The sequence below is a fragment of the Clarias gariepinus genome, chromosome 12, assembly GCF_024256425.1.
Source record: "Clarias gariepinus isolate MV-2021 ecotype Netherlands chromosome 12, CGAR_prim_01v2, whole genome shotgun sequence".
NCBI lineage: Eukaryota > Metazoa > Chordata > Actinopteri > Siluriformes > Clariidae > Clarias > Clarias gariepinus.
The window spans coordinates 16,763,724-16,778,210 of NC_071111.1; the positions used below are offsets into that span (position 1 = coordinate 16,763,724).

The 14,487-nt window shown below is 37.9% G+C and overlaps 1 protein-coding gene across 1 annotated transcript; it reads left to right on the plus strand.

Moving 5' to 3' along the window:
* The first annotated feature begins 8,560 nt into the window (after nucleotides 1-8,560).
* LOC128534582 (serine/threonine-protein kinase pim-3) lies at nucleotides 8,561-12,912 on the plus strand. Its single transcript, XM_053509044.1, has 6 exons — nucleotides 8,561-9,023; nucleotides 9,349-9,458; nucleotides 9,609-9,659; nucleotides 9,766-10,129; nucleotides 10,860-11,036; nucleotides 11,348-12,912. Exons 1-6 carry the CDS (start codon nucleotides 8,936-8,938, stop codon nucleotides 11,530-11,532), a joined length of 975 nt encoding a protein of 324 aa, XP_053365019.1. The 5' UTR covers nucleotides 8,561-8,935; the 3' UTR covers nucleotides 11,533-12,912.
* The last annotated feature ends 1,575 nt before the right edge of the window (nucleotides 12,913-14,487 follow it).

Consider the following 14,487-nt stretch of genomic DNA (forward strand, 5'->3'; position numbering starts at 1 on the left):
TATGTTAATATCTTAAATCAAACCAAAAATATAGTTTATTCAGCAATGTGCTTTTTAAATATATACTGATCAACCATAGCATCAAAATCATTAGCATTAATACCACCTGTTGGTTTTAGGTTTCCTGTATGCCACCGGGGCAGTTCTGGCCCCTCAAGTGTGGCTCTGTGCCTCTGGGGATGCGGATAGATTGAGGGGTGGGGTCTTCGTGGATTGGATTTGTTTGTCAGGTGCATTCCATGGGGGCTTCATCAGATTAGGATCTGGGGAGTGTGGAGGTTTGGTTGACAGTCTTGGGCTCTTTGCCTGCTGGGCCCCATGTGTGGTGGTCAATGGTATACCGTGCGTTTTGGTGTCTTGCTAGTCTGTCCAGTGTGTTGACTATTTGTGCTGCTTTTCTGTGAGATTGGCCTGGATGGGGTGGCCTTTAATCCCTGCACGCACAGATGAGCCTTGGGAACCAGTGAGCCTGTCGCCAGTTTGTTGGCAGGTAGTGGTGTTAATGTTATGGCTGATGTGTATGTCAGAATGTGTACTGTATGTTGAAATGTGTGTTTTCAGAATTCTATCCTGATCAGTACTAAAAATAAAACATTGCTGAAAAAAAAGCAAAGATGAGAGAGAGAGAGAAAGAGAGAGCATGAGGGTTTACCAGGTGTTTTTTGAAGAGGGGATCCCATCCTTCTAAAGAGAGAAGATAATTAACACCTCAGTGGTTACCATGCCAACCTGCCAGTCGGAATGTTTCACGACATAATTAGCCCGGTTCTGAGCCACAGTAATTACCGAGCACACGGTTCATCTGCCCTCCATACGCCGCAGCAAGCACACACAGCATGCATCTCCATATTCTGTGAAACGATATGAGATGAAACATAAAAGGTTAGACATCACGTAGTGAATATGAGTCCACGAGTCCTTGCATCAAAAAATTTACAGTAACCTGTTAAAACAAAAAGTGATGCTGAGCTTATGTGGCTTTTCTCATTTCAGCACAAAGATTTGCTTTTTTCTTCACTTACCTTTTTGCCCTGACATCAATAGAAAAGGCAGCAAGTTATTCAAGATACTCTAGACTTGAAATATGGGAAAGCTACACCAATTACTATTTTTATGGTTTACAGCTAGCCAAGGTCATTATAAACCTTATAAACATGTACTGTACAAGTACAACCATGGAAAAATTACCAAATATTTTACATAAAGTATGTAGATATAGTACATCCTACATGCCAAGTGTAACATTACAGTCAATGTGTGAAATAATTGGATTTATGTGAACCATAATGAATATCCATTTTAAGGGGATAATGGATTGCTGATCTATTTTGTCTTTAAGGTCAGCTATTTTCACATCATAAAACACTAAATAGTACACTACTTTTATAATGTGACATTTTGTGTTCTCTCAGTGCCAAGCAGAACAGTGGAAGAAGTCTTTGCTCTTAGCCAACAGGAATGTGCAGTTCTCAACACAGGTTGTGGGTTTATGAGCCTATCCAGAGAGAGAGAGAGAGAGAGAAAGAGTTTTAAAGGTGATGTGGGTGCCCTCTTTCAATAACATTTGCTCTGAAGATGCTTTGTACATGGGCAACTTCCAACTGATGAAAAATAAATAGGTTGTTCTACTTGGTTCCAAAACATATCATTTGCTAATTCAGAAAGCTCCCTGTCTATAATCCTACCATTTCTGCGTTTAGACCTGGGCATGGCTTTGAGAGACAACAATGAGGTAATCAAGGAAGGACTGTATTTGTTTGGAGTTTAGAATCACTGACTATACTTTTAATCAGTGAACGCTTATTCTGAAATTAGTTTAAAATCTGAAATTATTATCTGGACCCAAGCATTTATCATGACCTATGTGTTCTAAAATCGTTAGTTTACCTAAAGTGAAATGACTCATAAGCTTTTTTTTTTTTTTTTTTTTTTTTCAGATTGCAATAATATCTGTGCAATTATAAATCACTCAAGTTGAGATCACAAGTCAGCAAGCACCGCTATGGTCCTCTAATTATGTAAAGCAGTTGAATTTTTTTTCCCTTACTTACTAACCCTTGCTATAACATCTAGGTGGTGATGATACTAAATGTACAGCCACCTAATATCCACATTAGTACCTGATTTATGAGTATAGATGGCAGTTGGGGTATGTGACTGTAAATGAATTACTTTGCCATATTTAATAGGTATATCTTATTGCAGGTGAACTATAACTCATTTGCCATAATATAATGGATCATCAATTTGTGTGAAATTTAAGGTAAGCCAACAGAGCCGAACTGAATCAATAGCAATTTGGATTTTCCCAGTGAGTGACACCTGAGATTCAATAATCATGCAGAGATCAATACCTTTCCAGATGGCCGTGCTGACCATGTTCAACTAGAGCTCACAGTGTTAGTGACTGACAAATGCAGTTAAAAGCATGTACACATTTTAAATTTATAATAAAAAATGAGAAGGGATTTAATGATGAAATATTTGATAATGATGATGATGATGATGATGATGATGATGACCCCAAATTAGTTTAAAAATATAAAATCTAGGTTGGTTAGCTTCTTTATAAATAACACATACTATGTATGTATACCAACTATATATATTATGTATAGTTTGTGTGTAGAGTATGCAGGGATATAACTGAATGCAAATTATTCAGAATGAAAAATTTTTTTTAACTTAGTTTAGTTTAGTTTAGGCGGCACGGTGGTGTAGTGGTTAGCACTGTCGCCTTGCACCCCCAGGGTCTGGGTTTGATACCCGGCCAAGCTTGATTCCTGTCTCTGTGTGCATGGAGTTTGCATGTTTTCCCCATGGTTGGTGGGTTTCCTCTGGGTACTCTGGTTTCCTTCCACATTGTCCCAAAGACATTGACGTATGACCCATGCAGTTAATTGACGTTCCCAAATTACCCATAGTGTGTGAACGAGTGTGTGAGTGTGTGTATGTGTGTGTGCTCTGCGATGGATTGGCACCCTGTCCAGGGTGTACCCTGCCTTGGGCCCTAAGTCTCCTGGGATAGGCTCCAGGCCCCCCACGACCCTGAATACAGGATAAAGTGGTATAGAAAATGAGTGAGTAAGTAAGTAGTTTAGTTTATTAAACACTTAAGAAAATATGTTGACCAAATGTTCAAATATGGTGGGCAGGTACAAAAAAATTATAACTGTATAGACCATGCGGACAGTGCTGCCTTTTTCACCTCTTTATTCGTTTATTTATTTATTTAATTATTTATTTAATTTCAATAAAATGTCTGTGTTTAAAAACATATACATATCAGATTGTGGCACTGTATTACAGCACTAATTTGTTGGCATTACATGTTACATATTTATTGTCTCTTATACTGAATTTTGACCTTGTGTTTTTGGAAGCTCATAAAAATGTGATGGCTGCTAGATGTCAAAAGTAGCTACTGTGTGATGAGACCAGTATAATGGTTAAGGACAGGCAACATCTTACACTGGGGTAAAAAATCCATGTGTTGATTGCATAAGGGAAAATGTAGCTTTGTTTTCTTCTTAGAGCTTAAAATTATTTCTGCTATTACTGGATGGCTATGGCTAAAACTCTCTTCTTGCCGTTGATGACTCAGACCAGATTATAAATGACTCAAGCTTGGATTTAATCATTAATGAGTTGGTACTGGACTTGGACCTTAGTACAAATGACTCAGTTACATTACAATTTCTGATGACACGAGACTTGTCTTTTGTTGTGTTTGTTGTGTTAAAGCCTTACTAACAACTGTCAGGTTTGCATATTTATAAAGTTAGAAACTTTCACACTTATCTTTTAGACTTAGTGCCTACTCACTATTTTAAATATTAGAATCGTAACTTTGGAACATGAAAAGGGCATATATTCTTTTACCACAGAAGTGTGAGAAAAATACAGTAAAATACCAATAAAACAAGAATTTCATATTGAATTGCCTTAATGTTAATAATTAATGAAATGACCCAAAGGGATCGTAAGTGGCCATTAGGGTGTATATTTCCATTATATTAAAATTGGTTTCTTTTCAATGTCGGCGACACAATGACTCAGCAGTTCTCACTGTCAATGTCACACTGACACTTGCACCTCCACAGTCTATGCATAGAGTTTGCATGTTCACACTGTTGTGCTTGATGGGTTTTCTCAGAATACTCCAGTTTCCCTCACAGTCTAAAGAGGTATAGGCTGTTGTATGCTGATTGTGTAACAATACAGCAATACCTGTTGTATCGTTTTGGAAAAATTTGAGTGAGGGCTTGTTCTTTCCTATCAAGACACACTGTTATTCTAATTTTAAACAACACAAAATAAACTGTAACAGATGTAAGGTAAGCTAACTAATAGACATCCAGCTTACTCCCCCTACTAGCAGGTATGCTTTAAAATGTTCCTGATGAGTACTGTTATGTTCTATATCAGACTGGCTTACCATGCACTCTATCGAAGTAACAGAAGCAGAGAGTGGCTTAACTAAGTACAATTGGATTTTCTTTGTTTTAAGTGTATTCATTTTGTAACACAAGCTCTACTTGCATGTTCTGTCCCTTCCTGCAACACTGATCTAAAGCAGACGGAGCAAAGGACAATCTAGCAAATGTGCAGGGTTGGCCCAACTGTTTTCATTTAGAAGTGGAAGCCCTGTAAAATGGAGTTAGTGGAAAGTTTGCTTCTCAGCAAGGAAGATGAAAGGAATCCAAGAGGAGGGTGTCATGTGAAATGTGCAACACTGCAGCTGAATCGACGGGTGTCCTATAACACTACAGGGGCTCTGTCAGGTCATACGTGGCAGTTAGTGTGCTGAGTTGGCCGATGAGCTTTAGCAAAATTCTGTTTGTAAGAACAATTACTGGGGGCAACTTTCCGATAACCTTAAGCCATGTTAATAGGGATGAGTACATAGCTTAGCACCCCTGAAGTGTTAAGCAGTGCTGATAATATACTGTTGGAAAAAGAGCAAAGGAACATAGTTGTAGGTGGTGAACCAGCACAAATATTCCATATAAATAAAATAATATGGCAAGCTTTAACAGCCCAGAGTTAAATTTGGTATTGTAAATATGGAATGTTTTTGATGAATTAGTATTCAGTATTACTGAAGATACTAATGTCAAGATCCAGGTATGATAGTAGTGACCTCAGCAAAGGCATTATGCATTTCCTGTATATTTATCAGATGGTCAATATTTACAATGTCTTTTTTAAAAAATTACATGCATGTAGCCAAAGGACATGTGCTTTTAAAAAGGGAGGAAATGTTCTAATGAACAGTTACGAAACATGTCTGGATTATCCGTGAGCAGACCTGACAGCACCATGTGACATTAGGTTCCAACTATAATCCAAAGGGTTTAAGTTTGACCTGGACCTGACCCTCTTATACACATAGCCAGGTACAGATAAACCTAGTAATGCATATTGTAACAAGAACATTGCTGAATCTTTTAAACCGTGAATTTTCTTTTAAATATATTTTACAATGTATGTTAAATTTATGTTATTTGAACTTGCTCAGCTGTCAGGACATGCTAAGTGTATGCATGAGTAGCATTATATTACAATGCCATCTTAAAAGATGACTCAGTGTTTTCTATCCTAAAAGCCACTTGAGAGCAATTCCTAGCAGAAACTGGTTCATTGGTTCCTGGAGGACGAACTTGGAGGAGGTCCTGTACTCACCCAAATGATGTGGCTGTGAAGGCTAAAAAGAGAGCTGCATACACTGACTTTGATGTGGCCACAGTGCTCGATTTGTGTGGTTTCATGGTTTTTGAACTTACCCATAAAAAGGGTACAAGTAATTACAGAGGTAATGTGCTGCTAGACCCTTATCAAACCATTTCAGCTCAATTGGGCCATTTCATAAAGCAGTAATTAGAGCGAAAAGAAAATATCAAGCATCCCAAGAATCCTAAAGAATAGATGGTGGACAGCTAGGAGCTTCCCGCAAACTTTTCTTAAACCGGATCAAGAGCCTTGGCTATATAAATAAAAAAATTGACCAGTGCCATGAGTGAACAACCCACATTATTCATGTCCAAATGTCGAGCTGGACCAGCTGTATATGCTACAGATTTTAAGCATACATTCCAGATGAGTTTTGCTGGTTTTAATATCTAAAATAAATAAAAAATAAATAAAAAAAGAAGACATGTTTATTAATAATAATAATAATAATAATAATAATAATAATAATAAAGTTAAAAAAAATATTTTTTTAACTCCCTGCTTTGGTTAAACAAGAAACAAAGTGTTTCCCACATGACATCTGAAATAAGAAGGCATATTAGTCCATATCTATTTATTAGTTGGGTCTTTAAAGCCAAAACATCAAGAGTTAGGTGTACTCAAGAGCTTGTTTAACATTTACATAATTCTACTGAATGGGAAGATAAGGCTCACACACAGCCTCTGATCTTGTTCTCTGTGTTCCTTTGCCCTTCACTGTATACACTGCTTATCGTAAAATGGATGATAAAAGTGAGGCCATGTGCACACTTTACAAGTACAACACAAGGTCACTGCAACCAAACATATTCTGCTTAAACATTTTGGACAAGTTAAATGATTTTTGTCTTTGGTTCTTTCAAACTCATTAAAAAATGTTTTTGTTTTAACCTGAGTTGCATGAGTAAGATGTCAAGCAATATTTATCATCCATAATTCAAGTTGTAATTTGATGATCCTTGTAGCATACTGCACCCACGTCAACACAGTCTTCCAACTCTACTGTATGCATGATAATAAACTACAAGTTTATTTATACATGGCTTGACTTGGTAAATGTTCATTCATTCATTATACTGCTTATTCTGCACAGGGCTACCAGAAGCCTAGAGACTATCCCATGAGACTTCATGCACAAGGCAGGATACATCCTGGACAGTGTGCCAATCCATCATAGGGCACACACACACACACACACACACACACACACACACACACACACACACACACACATACACACACACACACTACTTCACACACTAAGGCAATTTGTAAGTACCATTTAGACAACTTGTCTTTGGACCGTCGACATATCCGGGGGACCCACCAAGTACAGGAAGAACACGCAAACTCCAGATGTGCACAGACCCAACTTGACCCTGGAGGTGCAAGGCCATGGTGCTATTCACTATACAATCATGGTACCTAGTAAACAAATGTGATTTTTTTATTTAAAATGAAAATTATGGACAAGCCATGAAGAAACATAAAAGTTTCTTTATGCTTATTAAGGCAAAAATTTAAATTCAAAATGTATTTGTCACATACACAATACGATATGCAGTACGACAGCCAATAAAAAATAAAAGACCTTAAAAATAAAAGATTATGAATAGGAAGTAAATATAAATAAGATGAAAATAAATTTAGCTAGGATTATAAGAAAAATATAAGAAAACTTAGCTGTACAAATATGGAAAAGAAAACAACAGGTAAAATAAAGACAACAGGTAAAAACAGACTAACCAGACTTTACTTAATTACATTGTTGATATTAGTCCTGTGTCTCAGCTGGCAGTACTTGCACTCTGTCAAATTAGCCCCCTCTAAAGACTTTAAGATGTAGCTCAATCATTCCCCTTATGTATTCCATTAAGCATATGTTATACAATGTACTTTAATATTACATTTATCTTCACTTCTGAGGCTGTAGTCTTTTTGGATTTTTTTATTATTATTATTATTAGTAGTAGTAGTAGTAGTAGTAGTAGTAGTTGGTAGTGGTTCTCCACATGCTGGGTGGATTTTCTCTCACAGTCCCAAAACATGCAGACTAGATTAATTGGTGTTCCCAAAATGCTGTTTTGTGTGTGTGTGTGTGTGTGTGTCTGTGTGTGTGCGCGCGCGCGCGTGTGTGTGCGTGCGTGCGCACGCGCGATGGATTGGCACCTTGTCCAGGGTGTACCCTAAGTCTCCTAGGATAGGCTTCAGGCCCCTGCAACCCTTTACAGAAGATGAATAAATAAGTTAATTATTATTGGTAGTCATAGTAGAAGTCATATTATAATTATCTGAATTTGAGATAAACATTTCATTTCATTTATGTTTTCATCCTTTGAGTGTTTTTTCCTTCAGTAATTATTGGCTATAATAATAATAATAATAATTATTATTATTATTATTATTATTATTATTATTATTATAAATTAGATGCCGTGGCTCGTTTAGGAAATAACTACAATAGTTTGTGTGTGTATGTGAAAACAATTTCTGTTTGTGTGTATTTCTCCAGAAAACTGTATTAATATACGCAATTTCATTAGCTGAGGAACTCTGGGGATGCAAATGAGCCGCATCACGCACCATCCAGACAGTGTGATCCTTGAGCGTCGAAGTAGGTCCTGCGAGTGCATCATTTCAAATCTAAAATAAACGCATATCGTGTTTAAATTAAAGTATATGTCGCTTGTCGCATTTTTATATAAACGTCTGGCCTAAAATAATCAGGATAAAAAAGACTGTTTGGTAAGGATAAAGAATGATCCGGGACGGCGGAGGGATATTAGTCGGCACGCACACCAAAATATTGCCGTTATAGGAGTAGGATTATTCCGCGGCACGGCTCAGACGCAGCGGAGAGTGGCTCCTGAGAGCAGATGCAGAGTCAGATACGACCAAAACTGAGCGGTATTTGCGTTAATGTAACGCCAACTCGTCTCTCCTTGATGTTTATCAGGGGGACGAGCGTCAACCAAGATTTACCCAACTGAGGATTGTATTTATTTAAAACCCTGGATTGATTTTATTTTTTTGTTGTTGGAGACGCTGCGCTGCATCGGATTTAACGGATCTACTACCGTTAAGCTTCGTCTCATCTCTGTGTGCCTTCGGTTGGCAGCACAACCCGTCTCCTCTCAGCGTTTTGTTCTTCTTTTGCGAAAATAAAAATCACAGGAGTCCTTTTCAGTTTTAACCTCAAAATATGCTGCTATCAAAGTTTGGTTCTTTTTCCCACATCTGCAGCCCGAACAGTGTGGACCATTTACCGGTGAAAATTCAGCTTCAGCCAGGTGAGTTAGCTCGGTGTGCTAACCAAATGTGTGTGTGTTTTTTTTTTTTGTTTTTTTTTTTAACTCGCGTTACTACCTTATAATTCACGTGCAATGAGTATAACTGCATTAACTCTTGTATAGATAGTAGCTTTGTTTTGGTTTATTTTTGTTCTTGGCATCATGAGTGCCTCAGCAGATAGTAACGTTACGGTAATCTAGTTTCATTCACTGTAAGCGGAGTACACGCATAGCTAACAGTCACGACGTCCATTCCCTCTTTCTCCATTGCAGGGTTTCTCACTTAAATGACTGATTATATGCGTTTTATGTTTATATCTTTCAGTGAAAGTGGAGCCAGAGCCGTTTGAGAAGGTCTATCAGGTGGGCTCCGTGTTGGGAAGCGGGGGATTTGGGACCGTCTACGCTGGCAGTCGAATTTCTGACAGTTTACCGGTGAGCAACGCACGCACGGGAGCGCGCGCGCGCGCACGCACGCACGCACTCATGCACGCATACACACACTGCACTAATTTACCTTTGCTGCAAATTTGAGCTATAATACACGTGAGCTGTATTTATATTTACACTTCTCTCGTTTTTCAGGTCGCAGTTAAACATGTTGCAAAGGACAGAGTTACAGAATGGGGATCCATTGTAAGTATATTTATATGTTTATTTTATTTTAAGCCATAAAGCTGTTCTTGCATCAGCATGCTATCTGAAAGAACGAAATATATATAAATAAACTATGTTCTTGCAGAATGGTGTGATGGTGCCTCTGGAAATCGTGCTGCTGAAAAAGGTAGGCTCCAACTTCAGAGGAGTCATAAAGCTGCTGGACTGGTACGAGAGACCGGACGGATGGCTGATCATCATGGAGAGACCGGAGCTTGTCAAAGACTTGTTTGATTTCATCACAGAGAAGGGTGCCTTGGACGAGAGCACGGCCCGGGGCTTTTTCCGGCAAGTATTGGAGGCTGTTCGGCACTGCTACAGCTGCGGCGTCGTGCACAGAGACATCAAAGATGAGAACCTGTTGGTGGACCTGCGCACCGGAGAGCTCAAGCTGATCGACTTTGGCTCTGGGGCCATCCTCAAGGACACGGTGTACACTGATTTTGATGGTACGTACAAATTTGTGCAGTTGATTTGTGTATTTTGTGCTTTTTTTTTTTTGGGGTCATAAGAATGACTGTTAGGGGATTTCTTTTTTTACATTGATTTGTTTTGTATTTGTAAGAAGTGTGGGGTTTTCCCATGCTATGTTACAAAAACAGATCAGTGTTTCAGCTCATTATATTTCATGACGTTTTCTGTTGCTATGAAATGATTTGGCATGTCTCTCCTCTGCTCTCTAAGTAAACATGAAATCTGATCCTTAAATGAAGATTGCCAACATTTTTAAAGCTTTAGATGAAGCATTTTGCTTCATCTCTGAGTGTAAACAGATCGGCTGCCACGTAACAGATGTGTGTTGTGAAACCTGAGTGTGCAGGTCCCGTGACGGCTCACGTTGCTATTTCTGTCTTCGTTTTGTCTCCAAGACACTCCTGCCCTTTGGGGGAGGGCGGGACTGTTGGCTCTTTGGAGCACCAGACAGCTACGTTATGAGTGATGTGGCCTTCATACTCCCCCTCAAGCACTTTTTTTTTTTTTTTATTATTTTTTTTTTTATTAAACCACCTCTTTTCTATTCCAAGGGCGCTCTAGAATCTCAATAGAGCACTGAGTCAACAGCAAAGCTGACACATAGTCTGAGGGAGGGAGGAGTGAACATAGCCACCGATGTGTATTTGTTTTTTGTGTGTTGTCTTTATAGCTAACATGTTATTTATTTCTCAATGTGTGTCACAGGTACGAGAGTGTACAGCCCTCCGGAGTGGATACGTTTCCATAGATACCACGGCCGCTCAGCCACCATTTGGTCACTAGGGGTGCTGCTGTATGACATGGTGTGTGGAGACATTCCCTTTGAGCAGGACGAGGAGATCCTCAGAGGACGGCTTTATTTCAGACGGAGAATCTCAGCAGGTCTGTACAGTATTTATTTAGTGTATTAATACTATTAATGATAATGGGTCACACACATAATGTGTGTCCAATATAGTGCTGTACTCTTTTTTTTTATTTATTTTTTTATTTTTTTATAAAATGCAAAGTTCATATTGCATGCCTAGCGTGCCCTAGGCTGGAGAACATTGTAAGTGGAGTACCCTGGAGAGTCTATTCAGTTTTTATGACTTGGCACAATAGTGCACGATGTAGTAAATAGGGTGTGGTCGTCTAGTTTTGAGCTGATGGTAGCAAGATGCTAATTCATCACTTGCATTGTGTTCCAACAGAGTGCCAGCAGTTGATTAAGTGGTGTTTGTCCCTGAGGCCTTCAGACAGACCAACTCTGGAGCAGATCTTTGAACATCCATGGATGCGTCACGCTGAAGCATCAAAGACGGAAGAGGGTGACATCCGGCTACGTACCATCAGTGCGGACAATTCCAGCATGAGCTCCAGCAAAGAGAGCCTCTGAAAGATAAAATACATGTTGCTTTAAAAAAAAAAAAAAAAAAAGAGCTGGGACTCAACAGACTCTTAATCTGCATCCTTACATTGTCAAGCTTGCAGATTTTTTTTTCTTTTGTAGGGAATCATAATTTATTACAGTGTGCTCTTCCTTTCAACCTTTTTATTGTTATTATTATTTTTTACAATTCATAAACTTTGTTTCCTAAAAGGGGAACATTTGCTGTTTGGGTGGACTTACCAGCACTTATTATTATTATTATTATTATTATTATTATTATTATTATTTTATTGTTACAAAGCTGGTTTATGCATCTGGCAAGCCTCCTACACAGATGTGGCTGCTCTCATAGAGCTTGGACAACTTTTTATTTAAATGTTTTAATTTTTGATTTGGAGTGCCTTTTTGAAAGCTGCTGTTTTGGGGCTTTCATTGTTGCTTTTATTTTGTTTGAAAGTTTCCCTTGAGCTGGTTCACAGGTTACGTGGTGTTTGGTGAAAGACCATTGCACATAAACCTTCAGCCAGCTGAAGGGTTTGACAGTGGGGACAAGGGGTTGATCGATAGAAATACTTGAAACGCACACACTCACTGCGTCTCTTTCTAACGCTGCTCAGTCAGATTTTAGCCTATATGGGTTGTCTAGAAAAAAAAACTGTTTTTCTTTCTCTGAATGTGTATAGAGATTTGGTATAACCGCTGTACCTTCTGAGGGGCTGGAACGCTCCTTCCCCTCAGCTTACTCTTCTGCTCCTCATCCCACTGCTGAAACTACATTAGTCTGTCTCCTGGGTTTTGGGGGACCTGGGTGTGAAAATGCACAATCAATGCAATATTCATAAATCCTTTTTTTCCCTCTTCTTTTTTAAAAGTTAAACTTGTACAGTTTTTTTGTACAGTTTTCTTCTTTGCATTTAATTTATTTGTAACGTGTAGACATTCCACACTCTGTGGCTATTTATTTTTTATTTATTTTCATGCTTAAAATCCCAAAATTTGCATATCTTTTTATGGCCTTTTGTTTGCATTCCTGTTGTCATTTTTTACATTTTGACAAGAGATGGTGGATGCACTGAAGCTGTTGTCAATGTAAAAAGGAATAAAAACAAGGTTTACTTAAATTGAAAGAGCAATGAATGTTATTTAACTTCTCCTGGCTGTTGTCATTTTAAATCAAAAGTCCATTAATGTTGTTTTTTTGGGTCTGTGTAATCTCCCTAAAACAGATGAAAGTGTTTGGCGAAATTGCGATGGGATGGGGTTTACCTATCACTGGCTGCACAGCCTTGTGTTAGATATTCTCTCTATAGTAAAAGTTGTATGAAACCCAGTGGAAATCCTATTTTTATACAAGAGCATTTCAATTAAACTTCAATTTGTACAGAACATGTGTGGTGTTTTTCATTGGTTTAAAAAATTCTAATATTTACATATGAGGACTTCATAAGAAAATACCACAGAGCTGTGGACTTCTTCATTCGCCGGAGTGAAAAGATGCCTAATTTGTTTATCACCACAAGTTTGACAATAGTAATGACTGCTTTGACTCGCAGGTATAGAAGCAAAACTATAATTAATGTGGTGAAGCTTTCTGTAAGGAGACATTGAACATTTGTCAAAGGAATCCCGGGTGTAACTGAGAAGTGACTTCTGAATCAGTGACTTTTTCACTAAAGGAGTTTCAGGAGAGGAGTTTGCTCTTTCCTGTTTTTCAGTAAAATGACAAAATGACCCTCTTTTATTAAAAAAAAAAAAAAAAGAACAAATGAGAGGCTTGTGCTAAAACTTCAAACAGGAACTAACTTGCCTTGTGAATGTTCTGCAATATTAAAAGCAACTATGTAAGGATGAAAAGCATGCAAAAGCATTTATTAATAAACAAAGCATTGTATTTGGCAAATTTTTGTGGTATAACACGAAATAAAACACTTCAGGACATGAGGAACTTGCAAAATAATACACTTCGGGGAGGGACCAAGAACCAATGTTTCATGCCTGGCCACATCACAGAACTCCATCACTAATTGTTTTCCTATAACAGCATGTTCTGTCCCGTTTTATTTCTTATTGAACAGGCTCTAATAACAAACCCTGATTGTAAATGCACATTTCTCCGTTGTGATCAAAGAAAACTGAAACATATAGTTATGCCAGCAGACGCAGTTTAATATAATGGCTTTTTATCTTTTTGCTAACATAACACAAGTAGCTGAATTATGAGTACAACTGGCAATGTACATGAGTCACAGTTTTCCAGGAACTGTGGACACTGGTGAGTATGTGCTGCCCTCTCTGGTAAGCGAACCACACAGACTGTCCTGGTTTAATGGGTTGTGCCAGTAGCTCATTAATCATATATTGTGTTATCACCCCTTGTGTTTAGTCATTTATAAAAGTTACGAAAGAAAATACACTTAAAACATACAGGGTGTACCTCGCCCTATACCCTAAGTCTCCTTAAGGCTCTAGGCCCCCCGCAACCCTGTTTCAGGATAAGCATAAGTATAGAAGATGAATGATGTGTGAATTTAGTTACATTAGTTACAAATGATTATATTTACTAAGTTATTTACTAACCAGTTCAAGACTAGTCACCTTAATTAAAAGAGTTTAATCTAAATCTTAAATATAAGATTATACTATAAATAATGTTGAGAGAATATGCAATCTATAAGATTTGTTATTATTCTATAACAATAATGATTATGAAATAAATATATACTGAGAGGAACCTTTTGAAATTAATTCACTACAAAGAAATTTTAAGATTAACTAATGCTGGTGAAAAATGTTTAGAAATATAGATGAGTAAATTCAAACCTTCAAATCACTATTTTAAAAATGCCACATGTTGTATGCAACCAATGCAAGACATACAATGATCAGCCATAACATTAACACTGATTATCAAATTATATACCAGTAGTGGTGACAGGATTATGAGACTCACAGGCTCACCCA

Bases quoted from the DNA above. Each gene is read 5' to 3' on its own strand.
- LOC128534582 (XM_053509044.1), top strand. From the start codon at position 8,936: ATGCTGCTATCAAAGTTTGGTTCTTTTTCCCACATCTGCAGCCCGAAC. The intron at 9,024-9,348 runs GTGAGTTAGCTC...TATATCTTTCAG, and splicing joins GAAAATTCAGCTTCAGCCAG to TGAAAGTGGAGCCAGAGCCG. The intron at 9,459-9,608 runs GTGAGCAACGCA...CTCGTTTTTCAG, and splicing joins GAATTTCTGACAGTTTACCG to GTCGCAGTTAAACATGTTGC.